This window comes from Saccostrea echinata, unplaced genomic scaffold (genome assembly GCF_033153115.1).
Source record: "Saccostrea echinata isolate AGI-Se365-2 ecotype Australia unplaced genomic scaffold, CSIRO_AGI_Sech_v1 ptg000028l, whole genome shotgun sequence".
NCBI lineage: Eukaryota > Metazoa > Mollusca > Bivalvia > Ostreida > Ostreidae > Saccostrea > Saccostrea echinata.
This window is the reverse complement of record NW_026889777.1, coordinates 7676134-7697369: the sequence shown is the minus strand read 5'-3', so window position 1 is coordinate 7697369 and position 21236 is coordinate 7676134. Positions and strand designations below refer to the sequence as shown.

At 31.8% G+C, this 21236-nt stretch overlaps 2 protein-coding genes across 2 annotated transcripts; one reads left to right on the top strand and one right to left on the bottom strand.

Moving 5' to 3' along the window:
- The first annotated feature begins 271 nt into the window (after window positions 1–271).
- LOC133194085 (tRNA endonuclease ANKZF1-like) lies at window positions 272–18287 on the top strand. Its single transcript, XM_061330043.1, has 16 exons — window positions 272–355; window positions 1878–2198; window positions 2547–2665; window positions 3315–3411; window positions 4002–4255; window positions 4587–4702; window positions 4986–5133; window positions 5332–5554; window positions 5925–6134; window positions 6371–6574; window positions 6831–7380; window positions 8047–8158; window positions 10671–10769; window positions 11331–11411; window positions 11758–11828; window positions 17960–18287. The coding sequence occupies exons 2-16, from the start codon at window positions 1904–1906 to the stop codon at window positions 18075–18077; spliced, it is 2697 nt and encodes an 898-aa protein (XP_061186027.1). The 5' UTR covers window positions 272–355; window positions 1878–1903; the 3' UTR covers window positions 18078–18287.
- LOC133194087 (uncharacterized) lies at window positions 12400–16838 on the bottom strand. Its single transcript, XM_061330045.1, has 4 exons — window positions 16510–16838; window positions 16157–16304; window positions 14331–14450; window positions 12400–12769 (listed from the first exon to the last, which is right to left on the bottom strand). The coding sequence occupies exons 1-4, from the start codon at window positions 16676–16678 to the stop codon at window positions 12631–12633; spliced, it is 576 nt and encodes a 191-aa protein (XP_061186029.1). The 5' UTR covers window positions 16679–16838; the 3' UTR covers window positions 12400–12630.
- Window positions 18288–21236: the final 2949 nt, after the last annotated feature.

The window sequence follows — 21236 nt, the reverse complement described above, 5'->3', positions numbered from 1 at the left end:
TACCTAGGATCGAGTAACCCCCCCCCCCCTCCCCCACACACGCGCAAGAAAGCAGGTGATTCGATTCTTAGTAGGGGATGAAAGAAATTTTAAAAGAGCATCCTTATTCATAATTAAACAAATATTCATCACTTGTCGAATATTTTGGTATGTATCTAAATGTCATAGATTAAAAAAAACATAGCCTACCCTGTTGCTTACACGTTTCAGTTGCATGTCGAAAAGACTGGAAACCGCCTTGAAAAGGTCGGGTAACTCTGAAATAAATTATTGGCAGACAGTGATGCAATATTTTTTATAATAAGATGTTGCACACCAGGCAACAAATTCACTTTTATGAGCAGGCACCTGTTAGGTTTGTAATATACTTATGTTTTACTTTAATTAAGTGATTTTTATTTGTACAAATATCCAAGTCTTTAACCATATTAATTAACATATGTGCCATGTGGCACAGAAAATAAAAAACAAGAATGTTTACCCGTTTACATTTGATATTACTGAATTTAGCTTTTGCTTTGACTGAACATGTGATATGTTAGATTTGTTATTAATCATCAATTTATCGGTTATGAGGTGAAAATCATCAGGTCATGGTATAAATAGATTAACACTGATTAAAATATCCCTGCTTCTGTATGTGAGTTTCGAGTCTAGTACACAGTCTAGACGAACTCCAAAAACAGCGTTTCCGGAAGTAAGAAATTGAGACTGAAAAAGACTCCGAAAATAGAGTCCGCGCATGCGCACACACACAAAAAATGGCGATTTTTCGGCAAAAATGATGGGTCTACAAAAACTGTCCGTGCAAAGTTTTGGAAAGTATAGCAATTATTCCAGTACTCAAAAATGCTAAATAAAAGACTTCGGTAGAGATCGTATTTGTCAGATTTTTTATTTTATTTGCAAAAAAGGAGATATTTACTTTCAAAGTTAACGTTTCAAGTCAGATCAATTACAGAGAATATGATACATTTTGAGAAGTAAATATGCATAATAAAAGGGATATATATGCAAAATTGGACAATATATATTGAAACTGTTAAAAACTTGACTGAATTTTACACATAAATTAGCGTTCCGGTTTTTTATTTGTGTATGACATCTGAATTGAACACGTAAGTTTTTACCATCGTTATTTACCGATTATTTATCACATACAAACAGATATTATTATGAACACATTTTTAAAACTATTATCTATCAATATGAAGACTTTAAAAACCACTCTTCTAGATATTAAGGGCACAACAAGTCTTCTAAAAATGAACCTGTTAATATCTCTGCTCCGTGGTGAAAAATGCACATTTTCTGATTAAAATAAATACAAGTTGGGTGTCTTCAAAAACAAATAAAAGCACCTTTATTGTAGAAACGACATAAAATTTAAATCAAGGAGACAATAAATTAAATAAGAAAATGTTTCTTACCGGCAGTATTGAATTCGATGTCGTATATCCAATTCACTATTATGCAAGAGTTTGAAGCGATAAATAAGTCAATATTCACAAAATAATTTAATAAATGCAATTATCCATCAACAAAAAATAAAATGAAGTAATAATGCACTAAATACAGCCATTATGCAGCCGTATATTTGGAGAAAGCGAACGATAATCCATCGTTTGTTTACATCGGACGCCATTTTGCCGCAATGCATGATGGAGCCAAAGACTTCGTTTTCGGAGTTCACGCTGTTTTTGGAGTTCGTCTAGACTGTACATAGAGAATTTTGTTTTGCATGTAGCAGTCAAGTTATTAGATCTGTCTGCTTTAAAATGATAAAGGTAACAAATTATAAGTCTGTTACACTCTAACCAACAAAATGATAATGACCATATTCCCAGATTCTAATATTAATCTATAATTATATTTAGCAAAAAGGTAGTCAACAAACGATATAATGTCTGAACACAAAGAAAACCAGCAGTTATTACCAGGATGTGAACTAACAACTGTCACTGATCTTAAGAAGGAGATGGCAGAGGTGATGAAACTCAGGGTTAGCCCGCAATGTTCTCCTAAAAGGCTCCAGAAGAGAGCTAGTAAGAAATATTGGACTGTCCGATTCTACAATACAGAGGAGGCTACGTCAAAACTGGATGGGCTGTCACTAGCCAATTGTAACCCGACATCAGAACATGGACCTGTATCAGAGAGGAAGGACGTGAATCAAGACACTAGTCAACCATTAGGAGGTAGTTTATGGGAACTTCATATAATGCTGTTGTCCATTTTTTCCACACATTATGTATTATTAAGGGAATATGGCCCTTTGATCACAAAAATGGATTTTTTTTCCCTGTAATTAAAAATTGTTTTAAAAGAAGATGAATTTGAAATTAAACAAGCAAATTGAATATAGCAGGAAAAAATTAAATTAAAAATAAACATTGTTGATGAATTTTTTTTTAAAAGAAACATATTAGTTAGACTTATCTATCTTCGAAAACAATGATTTCTCTTTGAATTTATTATTATGATTGATATATAAACATGATAAAAGTGATACCGGTAATTCAAAAGATTTTTTTTTTTTTGCAAAGGGACTCAAGACCAGCTGCCTGCATCAGAACCAAACCCAGAACAGACAGCCATTATACAAGTTCCTGAGAGAATGGCATGTAATTCCTGTTATGTGGAGTTCCAGAGTAGACAAGATCAGGTAGCACAAAGCTTAACACATACAATAAAAATTACTGTAGCAGTCAACCAGAGTAGACTAGACCAGGCCATAAAGCTTAACACATATACACTAAAACATTACTGTAGCAGTCAGCCAGAGTAGACAAGATCAGGTACCATAAAGCTTAACACATATACACTAAAACATTACTGTAGCAGTCAGCCAGAGTAGACTAGATCGGGTACCATAAAGCACACATAAACTAAATAAAAATCACTGTAGCAGTCAGCCAGAGTAGACTAGATCAGGTAACATATAAAGCACATATAACCAGAAATTACAGTAGTGGTCAGGCAGCTAGTTTGCCAGTGGTCAGGAATCTCAGGTGGTAGAATGCATGGGCCTGTATTGAGTTCAGGGACCTGGGTTCAAATCCTAGTCTGTCACGTTTTGTTTCTCCTTTTGTTACATTTACAAACACATTTTAAATACAACAAAAGTAATGAACTTCAGAATTTCATCTGTTAGACTACTGACTGGTATTACTGTAAAAACATTAAACCATCAATTAATATACAATGTACTGAACGGAAAGAAAAGTCCAAGCAAGATCATGCAGCCTCAATGTAAAAATATTAATTAGAAATGATAATAATTATACAGTCAAATTTTACAATGTACCTTGTAGAAAGAGCACTTTAAGTCAGACTGGCATCGCTATAACCTTCAGAGAAAACTCAAAGGAAAGACAACTCTAAAAGAAGAAGAATTTGAGGACATATGTGGTGAGTGTTAACTTTGATCTGAAACTTTTAAATACGATTATCTGTTAGCTAGGGATGAGACAACAAGTTATAACTATCAAGACTCTGGGAGTGATATGGTAGAAAATCAATGTTTGAAGCCCTGGAAAAAAGGCAATGCACAATTAAGTCCCACTGAAAAATTGCAGTAATAAAAGAAATCAAAACTTGATATAGGATACTTGTACATTTAGACTGTAATAAATCTATAACACATTATCCTGTTTGTCATTAAACATTGTAATATATCTGAAGTACATTATTCTGTATGTAATACAGTTGTAATAAATCTATAGTACATCATTCTGTATGTAATATAATTACATGTGTATAATAAATTTATAGTACATTATTCTGTATGTAATAAAATTATAATAAATCAATAATACATTATTCTATATGTAATACAGTTGTAATGAATCTTTAGTCCATTATTCTGTATGTAATAAAATTATAAATCTATATTATTCTGTATATAATTGTACTAAACCTGTCATACATTATTATTCTGTATATAATATAAATTTGTAAATAGTAATAATCTAAGAACCATGATATATTTATTATTGTAGGATCTGTATCCAGTATTTCTGGTTCAGATTCAGACTCGGAGAACGAGGAGACTGCTCCTCCCAAACTTCCCCGCCCCCTACAACTCAGGCAGCAGGATGAGGAACTCAGCAGCTGTGACAGCGAAAGCGAAGTGGGAGAGGGAGAAATGGGAGGGGCATCCAATGAGGGGGCTAGAAAATATCCTAAAATATTCTTCCGTAATTCTGAAGGTCTGCTGGTGTCAGTGTACAGATGCGTTGTACATCACAAAAAGGTAGAGCAGGAGTATTTTAGACTAGAGTTTTGAATCTTGTTGATATTATATAGTAATTTTACAATTAAATCTCACAAAAAATTTAGATAATTTCCATAAGTTTACCAATTCTGTTCTGTTTTTGAACTTTATTAGAACGTTGTTAATTGTTTTGATGTCCTTTTTTAAAGAAAAATTTATTTCAATTTTTTTTTTTGAATTCAGTGTAAATGGGGTTATCATTTCATTAAATAAAAAGATTTTTTATAATCAATGAAAATGTAGTTGTAGAACTTTGGTTTACCTCACACAGCCCCTTGAAGTTTAAGCATTTTTAATTTTCTGTTTTTAGGTCAAAGTTCAGAATCATGCAGAGCTAGTATCAATGGTTAATAACATTACTGGGGAGATGAAGTGGGCGGTCCTAATGTGTGGGGGTGGACATTTCGCTGGAGCTGTGTTTGATAAGTAAGTATGGCCATTAACTACAGCATAAACAATCATAAATTAACAAGTGTATACGTGTTATATGATTTTTCTAATGGAAAAGCAAATGCAGGGAAATCATAATATTATATGCATTTTTTCTTTCTGAGAGAATTTGATGACGAATCAAACAGTTAATGACATAATTATAAAATCTTGTGATAACTGTTGGCAATTATATCATGTACTGTATGATTTAAATTTATACTATTAAGGTTATAATTTATTTAAGCTCATAAAATTAAAATTAAAAAAAAAATTGCAGAGAAAAACTGATACTCCACAAGACATTCCATCGTTATGTAGTGAGGGCCAAAAGGGGCACAGCTCAGGGAACACGAGACAGTCAGGGGAATGCCCCTAAATCTGGTGGGGCCAGTATCAGAAGGCATAATGAGGCAGCATTGAAGGAGGTAAATGATGTTTCTGGATATGTTTTCTCCAGATTTATTTTAAAGCCATTTTTTGTTATCATTATATATATCATTATTATATTGATATAAGAAATATCATTTTGAAGTTGTGTTGCTTCTTCATATAGTTTAACTTTCAATCCATTCTTTGGTGGGATTCTTTTTTTATTTTGTGATTTTTTAAATGTTTTTATGAAGGAAATCAAGTCATTATTGGAATCCTGGAAAGGAGAGTTAGAAAGCTGTAACAGAATATTCATTAGAGCACCTGGCACGAACAAGAGAATATTTCTACACGGAAAATCCCCGCCCTTCAACAAAGATGACCAGAGAGTACGAATGATTCCTTTTCCCACACGACGACCCACTCTTAATGAAACCAGAAGAGTGTTTGAAATGTTGTCTTCCATTGAGTGTTATGGTAAGTCATTTTACAGACTATTTGTATTTTCAGTATGCTGTATGCTATAGATAGACACTGTAGTATAACATTAGAAGTCTTTTCTCTTATTAATAAGGTTTGATCATTTGTAGACAGTTATGAACTGACCTTCAGCTATTTTGCTTGACTTTTTGAAGGAAGTTAATTATATTTTTACTTACAACAGACACAACAAAAATAAAATTCATACCTTACCTTTCAAGCTCACTAGAACTGAAAGCTCAATTGAGCTTTTCTGATCACCCTTTGTGTGGCATCCATCTGTCTGTTTCTCCATCTGTCTGTCTGTCTGTCTATCAGTAAACTTCTCAAACTATTTTTTTTTTTAACCTTACCTTTTAAATACCAGGAGAAGAGGCTGATATTCAGGATTATGTTCCAATTTCTCCACCTGTGACCTTTAATGCAGCCCTGGGTCAGCTGGAAGTCATTAATAAGGACCCACAAAAGGGACGACAGAGGAGATTATCCGGGGAGAAGAGCAGGGAAGCCTCACCCCTGACACTAGATAAAGTAAAAGAGAAGGTCTTGTTACGGGCACAACAGATACAGTTCATAGGTGTGTTGTTCAGTTAATTAGGAATCATTTGATGCTGGTAATTAGGTTGATTTTAATACAAATTATCAATGTTTAATTTGCTGTTGAGCAGTGCAGAGCAAAGAGGATTCTCATAGGAATTCTTTGTATACGAGTAAAAGTTGGTTTTACTGTATTTGATTAAATACAGTGTTTTATTCATAAAAGTGAATGGGATTGGGCAGCATGCACAGACTTAAAATTTGATTTTATTTTAGAAGATGAAATGCAGAATGAAAATCAGCCCTCATCCTCTGGAGGATCTACAACAAGTGATGCTGATCTTGTGGAAACCATGGAAACGCTTTCAACGTTAGAGCTGCAGGAGTTTGAGGCCACAAAGAAACCAAACAGAAAGAAAAACAAAAATAGAAGACGGAGATTGTCGAAACATCAGCTGGAACCGGAGACAGACCCGTTAGGTAACTCAGATCCTCTCACTGGATAATTAGACATACATGTACACTGTAGCTTAATATAAAGGTATTGTGACATATCTTAGACAAATTTTAAAACCAATCAACAATGATCAAATAACCTGGAAATTTCTGTACCCTTGAAACATTGAAATCTCAGTCTCTCAAAGTTTTTCTATGTATGTGAGTGATAGTCACCAGTTACAGTAATAATTATATCAAAAGTAATTAATTCTATATACATGTATTTCTTTTTTTTCAGAGGAAGAAAAATATCACTTGAAAAATTCCCTGTTTACAGCTTGTAAAACAGGAGATGTGGAAACACTAAGAAATTTAATGGCTGTTTTCTCAAAGAGTGTTCCAAAAATAGAATCTCCAGAAAAGATGCTGCAAGGGATAGAAAATAATCATCAGACTAGCGATTTACAACATTGTCATGATTATAGTGAAAATAGTGAACTGTCCTCTGGGGAAAATAGTGATTTAACTAATTGTGATATACAAAATATAGACAGACTAGAGAATTTAAATGGAACAGGATCTATTTCTTCTGTGGTTTTATCTGCACCATCTGAAAATTCATCAGAAAATCTGATACATAAAGAGCTTTGGCAAAGACCATCCGGTAAAACAGACAGTCGACCAGGATCATCAACTTCAGAGGAACTCTTGTCACCGATAGATACCAATGACATGCTGAATGAAGCGATAGGAGACAATAAACTAACTTTGTTACACATTGCTGCTAAAGAGGGGCATGGAAAAGTCATCAAGATTCTTATGGAGAGTGGGGCTAACCCAGCTGCTAGGTAATTCCAGGGCTTAATTTGCCCTTTTTTGGAACAGGGTCCTGTACCCTTTCAATTGGGCTTCTAAATGATTGTGTGAAAAAAGTAGCAAAATCTGGAAATTTTGATAAATGTACATACTTGTACATGTATGTTGTAAAAGAGACAATTTAGAATGTAGGAGTATCTTCTATTCACATCTTTTCCTGAAAATTCAAGATTCTTGATAAAATGTACTCAAAAAATCAATATGCTTGCCATTTGGGAATTTTTGCCTTAATTTGGGGAGAAAAAATGTCAATTTTCAACTGAGACAGGGTCCTTTTTACAGGACCTGCACACACCAGATATTAAGTCCTGAACTTATTTTAATTATCACGTAAAATATTGTGTGATATGGTTATTTTAATCTGCAAAATTTAATTTGATCATCAGAATTGAAATTAAGACTTCTGCTTTATTTTATAGCAATAATTTGTCAATATTTCTTTCTTAAAATAGAATATTTAGAGAAAAGTTTAAAAAAAAATTTAGCATATATATACATAAAAAAGTATAATTACGGTATATACACTGTAATATACTAATTTCATGATCCCTTTGTCCTTCCAATTCTACTATGTTCATTTCAATAGTGCAAAATTCCTAATTTAACCTGCACATACATGTATCATTTTCTATATATAGGGATAAATTTGGCCAGACTCCATACAACCATGGAAAAGATAAAGAAACTAGAAATGAATTCAGAAAGTTTATGGGTCGATATCCTGATCGATATGATTATAAAACAGCACAGGTTTGTTGCATAGTTACAGCAGGTCATAAGATCATGTAAGGAATATATAGCCTTCTGTCTTTCTTTTCTTTTCAATTGTGTATTGAAAAAGCTCTAATTCAGTTGAATTTTATTTTTTTTAATAAATATTTGATAAAAGAATTTCCATTTAGTTTTCAAGATGTATTCATATGGTACTTAAAGAAAATGCAATTAAATTATCAAAAAAAAAAACACCACTTGGAATTTAATTCATTCTTGTCTCCCTGTGGTTGGTTACTTTTTTGTATTTTTCAAACAATTCTTTAACGTCATTCCTTAAGTATCTTTTTTAAATATTTTCTTAGTTTTAAAACAAATAAAAAATAAAACTCAAATTTCATTGAATGAAATAACATCATTTTTAATGTCCACAATAATGAAAAGAATATTCATTTAATAAAAAGTTTAATTTTGGTTCTAAAAATTAATATTAGATGCATCTTGAAATCTAATCTTGTTTTCCTTTTGATAATGAATATCATGAAAGTGTATGTTGATTGATCTTACCTTTGTTTATTCTTTGCATTTGCATACCATTAAACTTTTCAAGGGATTTCATTTCCATAAATTTTCTTTCAATTTTTGCTAAATAATAAATCAAACCCCTTTTATCCACATTTTTTTTTTCTTTGTTGTTGTTGTTGACATTTTATATCTGTTTCAAATGCATTTGAAATCTTTGGAGAGGACATAAACTTTTTCATCTAATACATTTAGATCTATAGATTAAGAGCCATTCTCTGTAATGACTTGAACTTTTATATAGGAGCTGTGGCACGCATAGTCTCAGAATTTCCCCAAACTCTCTTTGATAAAAGTCTTTGATACCTGAAACTCAAATCAGGCAAAAATTGGTTGCTACGTGTCATGGTTTCCATAGCAACACGTCGTAAAGTTTGAAAAATGGCATTTTTTAACATGTTCAGAGTCCCACAATTAACGTTTGCGGCAAAGCAAACAAGTGGTAATGACTGTTTCTGAAAGTTGAAGGTCTGGTGTCTTAAATATTTGATAAACATGTTTGGTAAACCAACTATTATATACGTTACTATGGAAACAAAGTATTCAAAAGTAATAATTTTGTTCATTTAATTTTAAAAAGTCATACACTTAAAAATAAAAACAATTATAGGTTGAAAAGCAAGCAAATAATAGACAAAAGATCCTTGAAACATATGCCAAGGACGAAATATGATATTTCTTATGGGTTGGCAATGGTTGCCATGGTTTTAATACCACGAAGGGATTTTGAATTTCTTCTCTTAGTGTTTCAATCTTATGCTATCTTTTTAAAAAACATATTTCTATATAACTGATGATCAATTTTTAAAGGTGTTGGTGTGACCCTAATTTTCACATTTCAAAAATTTCAAATTTGATTCTTTAAATAGAGCGTTGCTATGGAAATTAGCCGAAAAAATATGCTTAAAAATGTGAAAAATATTATGTTTCCTTGGATACGTACCCTTGTATGTAGATTCCCAAAACTTTTATGATTGATATTTATGAATAACTAACCTGACTTTCAAATTTGATTACCACCCAATCTCTAACTGGATGCAAAAAGCTGGCACATAGGGTTTAATATTGATATAAAATTAACAAAATCAAACATTTTCACTTCTTGGTAACCATAGCAACAGTGTTGTATTTTTCTACAAACTTTATCAATATATGATATTCAACTTTAGTTCTACCAGATAAGTACTATTCAAGGTTAGTCAAATAATATGTTTCTTGATTAAAAGGTAAGTAAATTTCTAAAGCAGCAAAAAATATATCACTTTAAACAACTAGTACGTTGTTTCCATGGTTACACTGCAGAAAAACAATTAATCCCAATTTTTCTTATGTTGTTGGTGTTGCAAGGTCCTAAGGATGTATATGTGCCAGTCATGAATTTTCTTGTTTTTCCTCAAGATAGTAGCATTAACCCAATCATAGCAACAGATTTTGCATGGTAACACTGTGTTACCATGGCAACCATGAAAGTTATTTTTAAAATAATATTGCCAATACCTGATTACTTAAGGTCAAATATTTTTTATTGTTTTTCTTAAGTTGTTGATTGAGTTTGATCATGTAACATCTATCATTTGTGAATATTGAGCGTTTTTCAGCATTTTTCAGCATCTAAAATGTATTCCAAATGTACCCATGGTTACCACTTACTTAGAGATAAATTCTAAATAGTTTCTTTATAGCATAAGTGGCAACAAGGTGTCATGTTTTTGTGAGAATGGTTAGTTTGTTTTTCTTAGTCTTTATTAAGGCTTAATAAAGATTCAAAGTAGCTGAAAATCTCAATTTTTTCAACTTTTCTGGCTGTTACCATGGTAACCAAGACACATAGCAACGAAATTTTGTTTGATATATGTTTCTGGTGTCAAGTTGTAATAATGGGCAAAGTTTCATCAAAATCGGTGACCATGCGTGGCAAAGAAGTTTAAGTGGTTACAGAGAATCGCTATTAATATTTGATATTTGGTAGATTCCGAGCGCATTAACTGACGACATGGAACAAGAAAGAAAACAAAAGGCAGCAGAGAGGAAAAAGTTACAGAAAAAAGCCAAACAAGAGAGAATGAAAGTAAGATCAAAATGAAGAGATTTACTTGAAAAAGGCAGGGGTATGCAACCATATATCAGAACTGTCAAAATTTAAATTTTGATGCATGGATATTTCAAACATTTATTAAACTTTTAGATAAATTTTAATAAATTTTGGACTAAAGATTTGAAATTTGTAATGGAGAAGTCCATACAAGTTATACATGTTTACATCATCACATACATATTTAACCAGATATCAAGATTAAATTAGATAGACATGTTGAATTAAACTACAGTGGTTATTTTTTGTCATTGTGATAACCAGAATATTGGGATATTTTTGCCCTGTGTTATTTTTGCCCTTTTACACTTGGAAATAATTTTGCCCCATTTTAAATTCACACAGACACAGTTGTGATTAGGAGTTAAAGCTGTCTTTTGTGAATTCGCCCTGTTTTAAATTTACTCATTTTCTACAAGGGTTTTGAAAATATTTGATGAGAGTGAAATGGGCAAAAATAAAACAGGGATGAAATTTTCCTCTTATATTGATTTTACCTTGTGCTACATTATGTTAATGAATTTTTCCTCCTGGAAGGAAAAAAGGGAGGAGGAAGCTGTGAAGGAGGCAGAGGAAAGAGAGAAGAAAAGATTCCTGGCTCTGTCTGATAGAGAGAAGGTAAAAATACTCTAAATAATAGTGTATGTCTGATAGAAAGTAAAAAAAGTACTCAAAAAATTAGATTACTATAAGGTTAAAGAAATAAACAAAAAAAATTTCAGATTCCTAGATATGTTTGACATAGAGAAGAAAAGTTCAGAAAGAATGCAGATTCCTAGATATGTCTGATAGAGGGAAGAAAAGATTCCTGACTCTTTATTTTAAAGGATAATCTTTTAAATTACTTTTTCCTGATACGTTGTTCTGAAAATGGTAAATTAACTGCACATCATTTTTATCACTATTTTGTCATTCATGTGATACATTTACATAAATTCATGTAATATTCGGTCTTGTGCTGTAGCGTGCTCTGGCAGCAGAGAAAAGATTGCTGAAAACCATTGAGGGAACGGGCCAAAAAGCACCAGTGTTAAGGTAAGACCTTGAAAGATATTTGTTCAGTAACTGTGGGTATTTTTCTATAGAGAAACATGCATGGCAGTGTTTTTTTTCCTTTCTAATGGTGGTTCTGAAATTCGCAAATTAAAACCTCAGATCTCATGATAAAAAGGAAATCTTCAGTCGATAAAAATATAGTTTTGCGAACTTGTAAGCCTTAGTCATCTTTTGAAGCAAAAAAATGTCTGAGCATAAGGACATCATTTAATGATTGCACAATCAAACTTAATTAAACCTATCCCTCTGGTGGGGCAAGATAATGCCTGAGCACATTGAATGACTGCACAATCAAACTTATTTAAACCTATCCCTCTGGTGGGGCAAAATAATGTCTGAGCACATTGAATGACTGCACAATCAAATTCTTTCATCTTTGGTGACTCATACCATACTACTGCTAGAGGTTTTCAGTTCGTTTCATTAGCAATATTTGAAAATTCAAAATGACCTTATGAATTTTATATATAATTATATACTTTTTGTACCTGAGAAATCAATTTTTTTTTTTTTTATGCTGTTTTTTAAACAGTACCATTGAGAAAAAAAGCACAGTTCAGTTTTAATTAATTAATAATACAGTATTCACTCCCAAGACTGTAGATTCCATTATAAAAACACTTTGATAAACCACAAATTAAAATAAAAATCCTCCAAACAAACACCTTAAACTGATAAAAAGTCATTCCTCTTCAATATTGAGTTTTTATTTCCAAACTCTATTTTTTAAAAAAAAAAATCAAATTTCTACTTTGAAAATTTGATAATTTGATAGTCCCATTCATCCCATGGCTCCTTTACAGGAACAGTAACTCTGTAAGTAAAACTCATCAAACGCATAGTAAGGGTAGTCAATATCGTACACAAGGAGGGATCTGAATGTAAACTCCTGCTTACACATATCACAGCCTCCCCCAGATCTACAAATATAAAAGATACAGAATAAAGTGTTAATACAGTGTAAGCATAACACTGCCTCTCCCGACCTTCAGATATTTAAATAAAAATAAAATGCAACTTACATTACAATTAATTTGAAAAAATATTTTGGCAAGCAAAAGAAAAGGTCAATGAGAGAGAATTTCACTTAACTTGAAGTTAATAGTGTATATGTTCGCAAAATTAAAAACACCATAGCTTTTTCCAGACCCAAAAAAGTATGTGTAAAGAATTAGTAATAAACTAATAAATAAATGGGAAAAAACTAGGGATGTCAAAATATTTATTTTCCTTAGTCGATTATTCGTTTGCATTATTCGAACGATAGTCGAATGTTTTGAACATTTTCTGAAAATAAAATTTTATTTCAAACTTCACTGATACGTGACGTATTTATAACTCAAAACCCTTTTTTCTTAAATCTATTTAAAAAGTAACATCAAAATTAATGCAACGTAACGTATGATTATATGAAATAAATTAGGAAACCCAATTCTCTAAAATGTACGATTTCTCCGTCAATCGAATTCGGAAGACCTTCTTTACATGTAGTCATTTTTTATTTTAGTGAGTATTGCCAATATTTTTTAAAATTTAGAATTTATTAGATTGCTCTGGCTATGAAAATGTCCTTAACAGATTAAAATGTAAGCGAATTGTTTTAATAATTATAGAAGAGTCAAAACATGACACAGCTATGGTTTGTTCTTTTCATTTGAGCAATCTTATAACAACAAAAGATAATTGGTAAATGGTATAAGGTCAAGTCCAATTAATAATTTTACAAACAAAGCTCAGTATATTGGTGGGTAATTTATTACAAAAACGACAAAGGCAGTTACTGACAATTAATTCTCGCAGTATAGTGAAGCACTTATAATTACTGTACTTTCTATACAGACATGGAAAATCAACCGTTTTCGTTGAGGAAAATTATCTTATCGACTGTCTCTGAGGAAAGACGGTTTCTCAATTTTGTGACGAAAATTTCATCACTCTTTTATTGCATTTATTTAATTTTAATAATATTCGAATGTCGTTTCATTATTCGATCGTCGGTCCATATGACTGATAGTCGAATAGTCGACTATTCGTTGACATCCCTAGAAAAAACGTTAGTATACAAGAAATAGTACATTCCAAAAAACTTAAATCAAAACTGCAACTTTCTGATTTTAATCAGATAAGAGATTAACTTTTTTAATTGTTTTGTCTTTTAATTTGAAAAAAAGGTTATTTCCTACGTAAATTCCACACTAGTGATTTTAATGCTGGATATACAGTTAAACTTCAGTATCTCTAACACTGATATCTCGAATACCATGGATATGTAGAAGTGATTTGGAAGTCCCAACCCCCTTATTCTTTAAGTATTTTAACCTGGATATCTCAAATCCTTGGATATCTTGAAGTTTTTTCTTGTTCCCTTTGAGTTCAAGATATTGAGGTTTGACTCTATAACACTAGTCCCTCTGACAGATAATACCAGACTCTGCTGCAGTATCGTTTTAGTGTTTATAATGCAAACTTTTGGTTACTTACCCACACGTTCCTAATGGAATGAACTGATAAAGTGACTGACTCTGTCTGTTGATGGAGACAAGTTGTCGTCGTTTTCCGTCGGTATTGTATAAATGGGTTGGATAAGCTAATGTCCAGTATCTGTAATTTAAAATAATGTCCTAATTAAGGGGAAATTTTAAAGCTGTTAGGGAGTAATGATAATTTATTAATAGTAAACATGTACATGTATATGTAATTTTGTAAAAAGATATTACGCTAATCATAATATACTTATCTTTCATTTGAATAGCTTTAACCTAGGATGAATTTCATTATTCAGTGTTTATTTATATATACATCCACTGAATATTTTCACCTTCAATTTTCATGAAAACCAATAGCCCTTATCAATCGATCAACACTAAGCTAATCAGAACTGATTTTTAAAAGCCATGAGTTTGAAATTTGCCTTTTTGAGGAGAAAAAGTAAAAAATGTTTTGGTCAAAGTAAGATACTTTAGAACTTAAAATTCACTGTTAATTAATTCATAAGTATCTAATTAATCATATCAAGAGAAGTCAAAATGCTATAATTTTTAATTTTTAAAAAAAAAATGTTTATGAAAAAAAGTCAATATTATTTTTTTCAGATCTACAGATAAAATCCTCAAGAAACAAATCACTTATGAAAATATGTACATGTACTAGAAAATTGTATATGAAAAAGAAAAAGAAATTGAAGTAGAATTACGAAATTCACGAAAAATTGCTAATTTTTAATTTTGACCAATTTCAATTGAAATTACACTTGTATCCCATCTGAATTATATAAAGTGGGAATATATAATGATTTTATAGGAATACTAGGTTGATTGAGTGCAATATGGTGCAATGTGAAGATAAGGAACACAAACCATGCTCGAAAGTCTAATTAAACAATTAAAAATTGAGAGCAGAGTAAAACACGAGCTCCTGAAAACATCTGAGGCAGGATCAGGTGCCAAAGAAGAGCAAAACATCCCTTGTTGACTGGTCACATTGGCATAAAGCCATCTTTAAAAAAATTGTTTGGTTGCCCTCTCCCGACCGACTGGCTAAAAATTGCCCGACTCAATTTTTTTTTAACCTCCAGGAAGCAATTATTTTTTATATGTACTTTGGAAAATATAATTTAAAAAATTAGCATTGAAATTGAAATTTTCTGAGAAAAAAAATTTTCTCACCTACATGTACCTACCGACCCAATATTTTCAGACCGAGTCGGGAGAAGGCAAGCAAACATTTTTCTAAAGTTGGCCTAAGCCCCTTGTCATAATAGGGTAAACGCAGAAATCTGAAGTCAGCTCAGTATAACTGACTTTACAGTTCATGAAAAATGTCACTCAACATTCGACCGAATGATATATTGTATTTGCAAACAAGGTCATTATATTGACCATGACTTTAAACGAGATTGATGATACCTTTGCAACATCAATTATTTGTTTGGTAGCCTGTCCCCGTGATTTCTCATTGGCAACTGTATCAGATTGACATTCCGCAATTTCATTCTCCTTTCAAAATGGAATTGCCTTATATATCTTCTATATCATTTTCTATTACTAGTTATAACTTGTTTCTTTGAGATTTTATCCGTAGATCAAAAATAAAAAAAAAGAAATATTAACAATTAACGTCTCTGCAAATAAATATACAAGATAAATGTCTTTCTTTGTTAATAAGGGAATGAACGATTATAGAAAAATACTTTTAAAAAATAGATCACACAAAAAACAGATTTCACACTTGTAAATATTGAGATAATGTGGTGTACGAAAAAGAGATGTTAAAAATCCAAAACGAAACGGTGTTGTACTTTCACTTACGATGGACAGCACGTGTCACCGTCATTATAATTACAGGAGGAAGATTTATCACGTTTCTGAAGTGTTTCCTCTTCCGTCCAATCATTGCATTCTTTTTCCTTAAATTTCTTTAGTTTCTTCATTAATTCTTTTTTTGTGAAAAATAATCCTGCATGAAAGATAATAAAAAAAAAACCAGAAATAACTACTACAAAGAAGAGAATGGATCGTGTATGTAGATTTTTCTCGAAGGAAAATCTTTGGAAGCATGTTTGTTTCAATGAAATTATTAGATAATAATTTTATTCGACGTGTTTTTAGACAGTACATAATTGCCCTAGATCCTATGGAAATTTCAAGATTAATGTACAAACCTCTGGTTAGCTTTTGGATCCCTCTTATGACAAACCGTCGACACACCTTGGGTACCCCGCCAGGATTCTGTTGGAGAGTCTGTAACTCCTGTGTCACATTTGCATGTGTTAGTTGAGAACCGACTGCATTAATCACACACAGAAGAAGTATACAAGAGATGATTTTCATTTTACAAGGTTCTTGATTTTTCTCCCTGAATTTTCTTTGGATAAATTAATCCAAATGGATATTATCTTGGCTAATCACTGGTATAAAGCAATTATCGAATGATACCTAGACCTGTATTTATATAGATACGCCCCCAATCTTCGGGTGTTGCGAAGGAAGGTCACAAAAAATATTGTTAAAAAATATTTAATTCAATCGAACTTGGCTGTGCTCTGAATTTACCTAAAGCAATAAAAAAAATTTATAAGAAAGTTCCGGGTTAACCCATCCAGGTGTAAACGCTCTGAATGAACACCCAGTGTTTATTTGAATTTTTAAGTTAATGGAGTGTTTCTTATGACACAAATATACACACTGTATAAACCCCTCTATTTAAAGATCTAGGCCTTGAATGGAACAATAATTTTATACGAAATAACCCCCCGCAACTGGAAATTTTGATTTTACTGGCCAATCAACGAAAAGATATTGTTTTCTTACATCAGCACTGAAAACGTTAAGAAAATAAATACATTACGAACATTTATTTGGGATGGGTATCTGGTGAAAGGTGAACGGTTTTAGATTTCAGAGCAACTCGTAATACATTCAATAGCATATTACTCCAAAGGCAGCTCAAAAAACAGATTCATGGTTAACTTTCGCAAATGTTTTCAAAAAATGTTTTGAAACTTATTTTATCGAGAGCAAAATGTCCACTAAAATTTCAACAGTTACTTAGAGAACTCATGCAGTGCACGAAATAAATAGATAATTTATAAATGTTAAAGACATGGAGTGGTCACTCATGACGCAGTTTTGAAGAAAAATTTAACTACAGTACAGTAATAGACGACCACAAGTTGTTATCGCACCAAAACTCATTTTACATGCTATTGATACTCGGATTCAGTTCTCCAAATGCTCATACATGTGGCGGCGTCGCCAAGCTACATTTTATGTAAGGTGATTTTTTTCCCCTCAACCTATCTGAGGTTTGATTCTGTATGATCACGTAACGAGCACCGTTTAAGAAAAAGTAAATATAAGTCTAAAGAAAATTTCAATAACAAGATATCGATATATGATTTATATATATCTTTTTTTTAAATTATTTTTTTTTAAAATTACTAGAATTAACGGGAAAAAAGTTTCGTAGAAAGTGAAGTAATTTGATGTAAGCGCAATTTGATACAGTGAAGAAGAGAGCAGAAATTTTACCAACTTAACGTGGCATGTCTTTTTAAGGTGTTTCAGCATTATTTATACATGTACTGTATATAATTTTACATTTTGTTTCAGCCGTTGTTTCCAGTGTGGTGTGGATATGACGGGGAAAGTTCCATTTGAATATTCCGATTTCAAGTTCTGTTCACCTAAGTGCTTGAAACAACACAGAACAGAAGAGAAGAAGACATGATTTAATCAAATCATCTTATTTTTATTAATATTTATTAGCGGGGCCTTTGCTGACTGCTCGGTTATCTATTTCTAAGCCATATGAATGAATTTATCTTTTGTATATTTTCCAAAAAAATTATCTAAAAGGTTCTAAAATTTATTTTTATTAAAATTTAAGAAAAAAAGATGCCATAAAAGCGCAAGATGCTTTCCGAGATATTTGCATATTTTGACAAAACTTTTAAAAACTCATTTTATGTTTTATCATTATGATGTTGCATCATTGATGTATAACTCAGTTTAATGAGTTAGAAAATAAATTTTAAATGTTATCGCTTGTTGAGCTTTTTTTGCACTTGGTTGTTGTAACATGTAATGTACTCATTAGAGAAGGAAAGCAAGAGATAATTATATCAGTCTTATGATAGATATATCTTAATTTGAGAAGCTTTGTTGTTTGAGAAAGGATTTCGATGTTTTACGTGAATGAAATTCACAACAAATACTGACACTGTCAAATCAGCGCCATCCAATATACAAGACAAAGGAAGTAAGGAAATTGTAAGGAGACAAATGAACGGCTGGCATCGATCAATATAATTTATCATTTTGAGGGGTAATGTCAAAAAATGGAAATGTTCCAAAAGATGCTATAGTTAAAATAAAAGATTTTAAAAATATTGTTTCACGTCATCAATCATTAAAAATAGCACTGGCTGGTAAAATGTTAATTTGGCACCAAACTTCTGAAACCTTGGCTAGAAACTGAATCTATATGAAACGGTTATTATGCTTAAAAGTCCAAATAAACGATATAAATTGAGAGCAGAACAAACACGGACCCTTGAATACACCAGAGATGGGATCAGGTACCATTGAGGAGTAAGTGCCTCCTGTAAACCGGTCATATCGGATGTGTGCCCCTTGTCATGTTTGGGTAAACCGAAATCAATTGCGGATTCAGTATTGAATTAATGGCCTAACAATATATATGCACAGAAGCTTCAGTCGATATTCGATCTACTGACATATTGTATTTGCAGACAAGGTCATTGTATCGAATTTGCAAAATGTTGACTTGATGACCTTGGATCATGCATTTATTTGTCAGCAAATTACCTCGTGTTAGAAAGAGTTTGTGCGTAGAGCATGCTCTTGCGTTTAGAATCAACTGGAAGACATTTATACCATTTGCAGGTAATAATGGTATATTGCTGCACAAAGAAGGGAAGATGATGATAGAAAAGTTGACGCTATCATGCCATTATAAAGTTTAGTTGTCATAGTTTGCCATTCATGTCATCTTTTAGAAGAAAAAAAACCCATTCAATTGTTAAACAGATTTGTTAGACTTTGAGGTGTCTTTTATCATGAGTTCAATTCGATATATAGAATCAACATATGGATGAAAATGAATATTCTTAATTGATAAAATGCACTTGATATATCTAAATGTTAAACTGAAGACTTCCTCTCTTCATATAAAAGTTTTTGAATATAATATGCTCCTAAGAATACAAAGATCAGGTAATGAAGGGCAAAATTATTACCCGTGTTAATTCCATCATATTTTTGGAAAATCTGGTCTCCAAACACTACATAAATATTGTTGCATCCTTTAATGTCACCCCCTGAGTACTTGTGTGTATAAAGTTGGAATGATTTGTAGAAAGGAAGTTCGTAGATTCTTGGACTGATTTTTAAACGATGAGATAGAAGGATTAATTTTCAAATGTCTACATAATGCAAATAGAATACAAATATATACTGTACAAGACTTCACAAAAGTTTCAGCAGTCTTCATTACTGTGAAAACACTTGTATTAACATTAATAATCCAGAAATTGTATATTATATATGACAATATTTATTTTTAAGGCATGTGCCATATGCCCCTCAGTTGACGCAAAAATACGCTGCATGGTTTGATTCTTTCCATTCAAAGGAATCATTCAATCGTTTAATTGCCTTGTGGCGATCAAAATTTTCCAAATTTCCCCATCTCGTGCTAGGTTCCTAGAGACCATGAAAAGACCTTGAATTTTGACCCAGTCCTTGAAAAATGCTTGAAATTACCATTATCGTCATGTTCCCTTATTTATGAAGCAATATACATGTACCATTAATACCTACATATGGGTTTTATGTCTGTCAGTTGATTCGATACGCTAGAGTAAGTTCTTCGTACGAACAATTCCTAAAACGAGGCAGATTTGTGACAAATAAGTTGATAATTGCAAGGGTCTCTACGATCTCGTTTAAATTAAGTCAACATTTAGCAAGTTCTATGGTCGATACAATAAGCCAATAACCTTGTTTGCAATTACAATAGGTCGATAGGTCTAATGTTCATACAAATTGTTATACTCAGTACTATTATTTTAATACTGAACTGACTTTTTTCTATTTACCCGATCATTACATGTACTATGAGCACGCGGTGGTCGCGAAATGCTTACTTCTCCATGGCACCTGATCCCACCTCATGTTTTCAATGGACTTTTGAGCATGATTGCTGTTATCTTTACATTACATCCACAATGTTGTCTTTGATTTTTTAAACTTTAAATTGCGAGATCTTTTGGACTTAAGAACCTCAAAAATATTTTTTTCAACGTTAAGTATAGAAATGCACCCAATATCGCACTCTCTCTTTTAAGAAAAATCAACATTTATTTCTATAAATGATTCAAAATTACAAATACAAGTACAATTTAAATACAAGTACAATTTAAATATAATCACTTTTTTTTTACTGAATATTAAATATAATCACTTTTTTTACTGAATATTAAATTTATTAGATTCGGTAGAGGAAAATGAACTTCAATTTTGTATGTTATGAAGTAATAATTAACTAGCTATCAAACTAATTGATACTGTATTAATTTATATAAATGTGAAATAGAGAATTAATTACTTCCCTCTGTTTATTTCAAATTGTTTTCGGATCTTCCTAATGAGTGGTCTTACGTCAGAGAAAAGCACAGGACTTATTTTTGGTCATCGGCGACATCTCTACAACATGAGAAAACACTAGTTTATCATTTCAGACGGACTTTGTTTCATTTAAAAGTCCAGCCTTTTTCCTTCTCAGGGCAAAGTTCAAGTGTGTTTCAATTAACTGCACCTAAATATAAAGCCCGGTATATTTTTGATTTTAGTATTTGAGATGAAG

Bases quoted from the DNA above. Each gene is read 5' to 3' on its own strand.
- LOC133194085 (XM_061330043.1), top strand. From the start codon at position 1,904: ATGTCTGAACACAAAGAAAACCAGCAGTTATTACCAGGATGTGAACTA. The intron at 6,575-6,830 runs GTAACTCAGATC...CTTTTTTTTCAG, and splicing joins ACCGGAGACAGACCCGTTAG to AGGAAGAAAAATATCACTTG. The intron at 10,770-11,330 runs GTAAGATCAAAA...TCCTCCTGGAAG, and splicing joins CCAAACAAGAGAGAATGAAA to GAAAAAAGGGAGGAGGAAGC.
- LOC133194087 (XM_061330045.1), bottom strand. From the start codon at position 16,678: ATGAAAATCATCTCTTGTATACTTCTTCTGTGTGTGATTAATGCAGTC. The intron at 16,305-16,509 runs GTTTGTACATTA...TCTTTCATGCAG, and splicing joins GATCCAAAAGCTAACCAGAG to GATTATTTTTCACAAAAAAA. The intron at 12,770-14,330 runs GTAAGTAACCAA...TTATATTTGTAG, and splicing joins ATTCCATTAGGAACGTGTGG to ATCTGGGGGAGGCTGTGATA.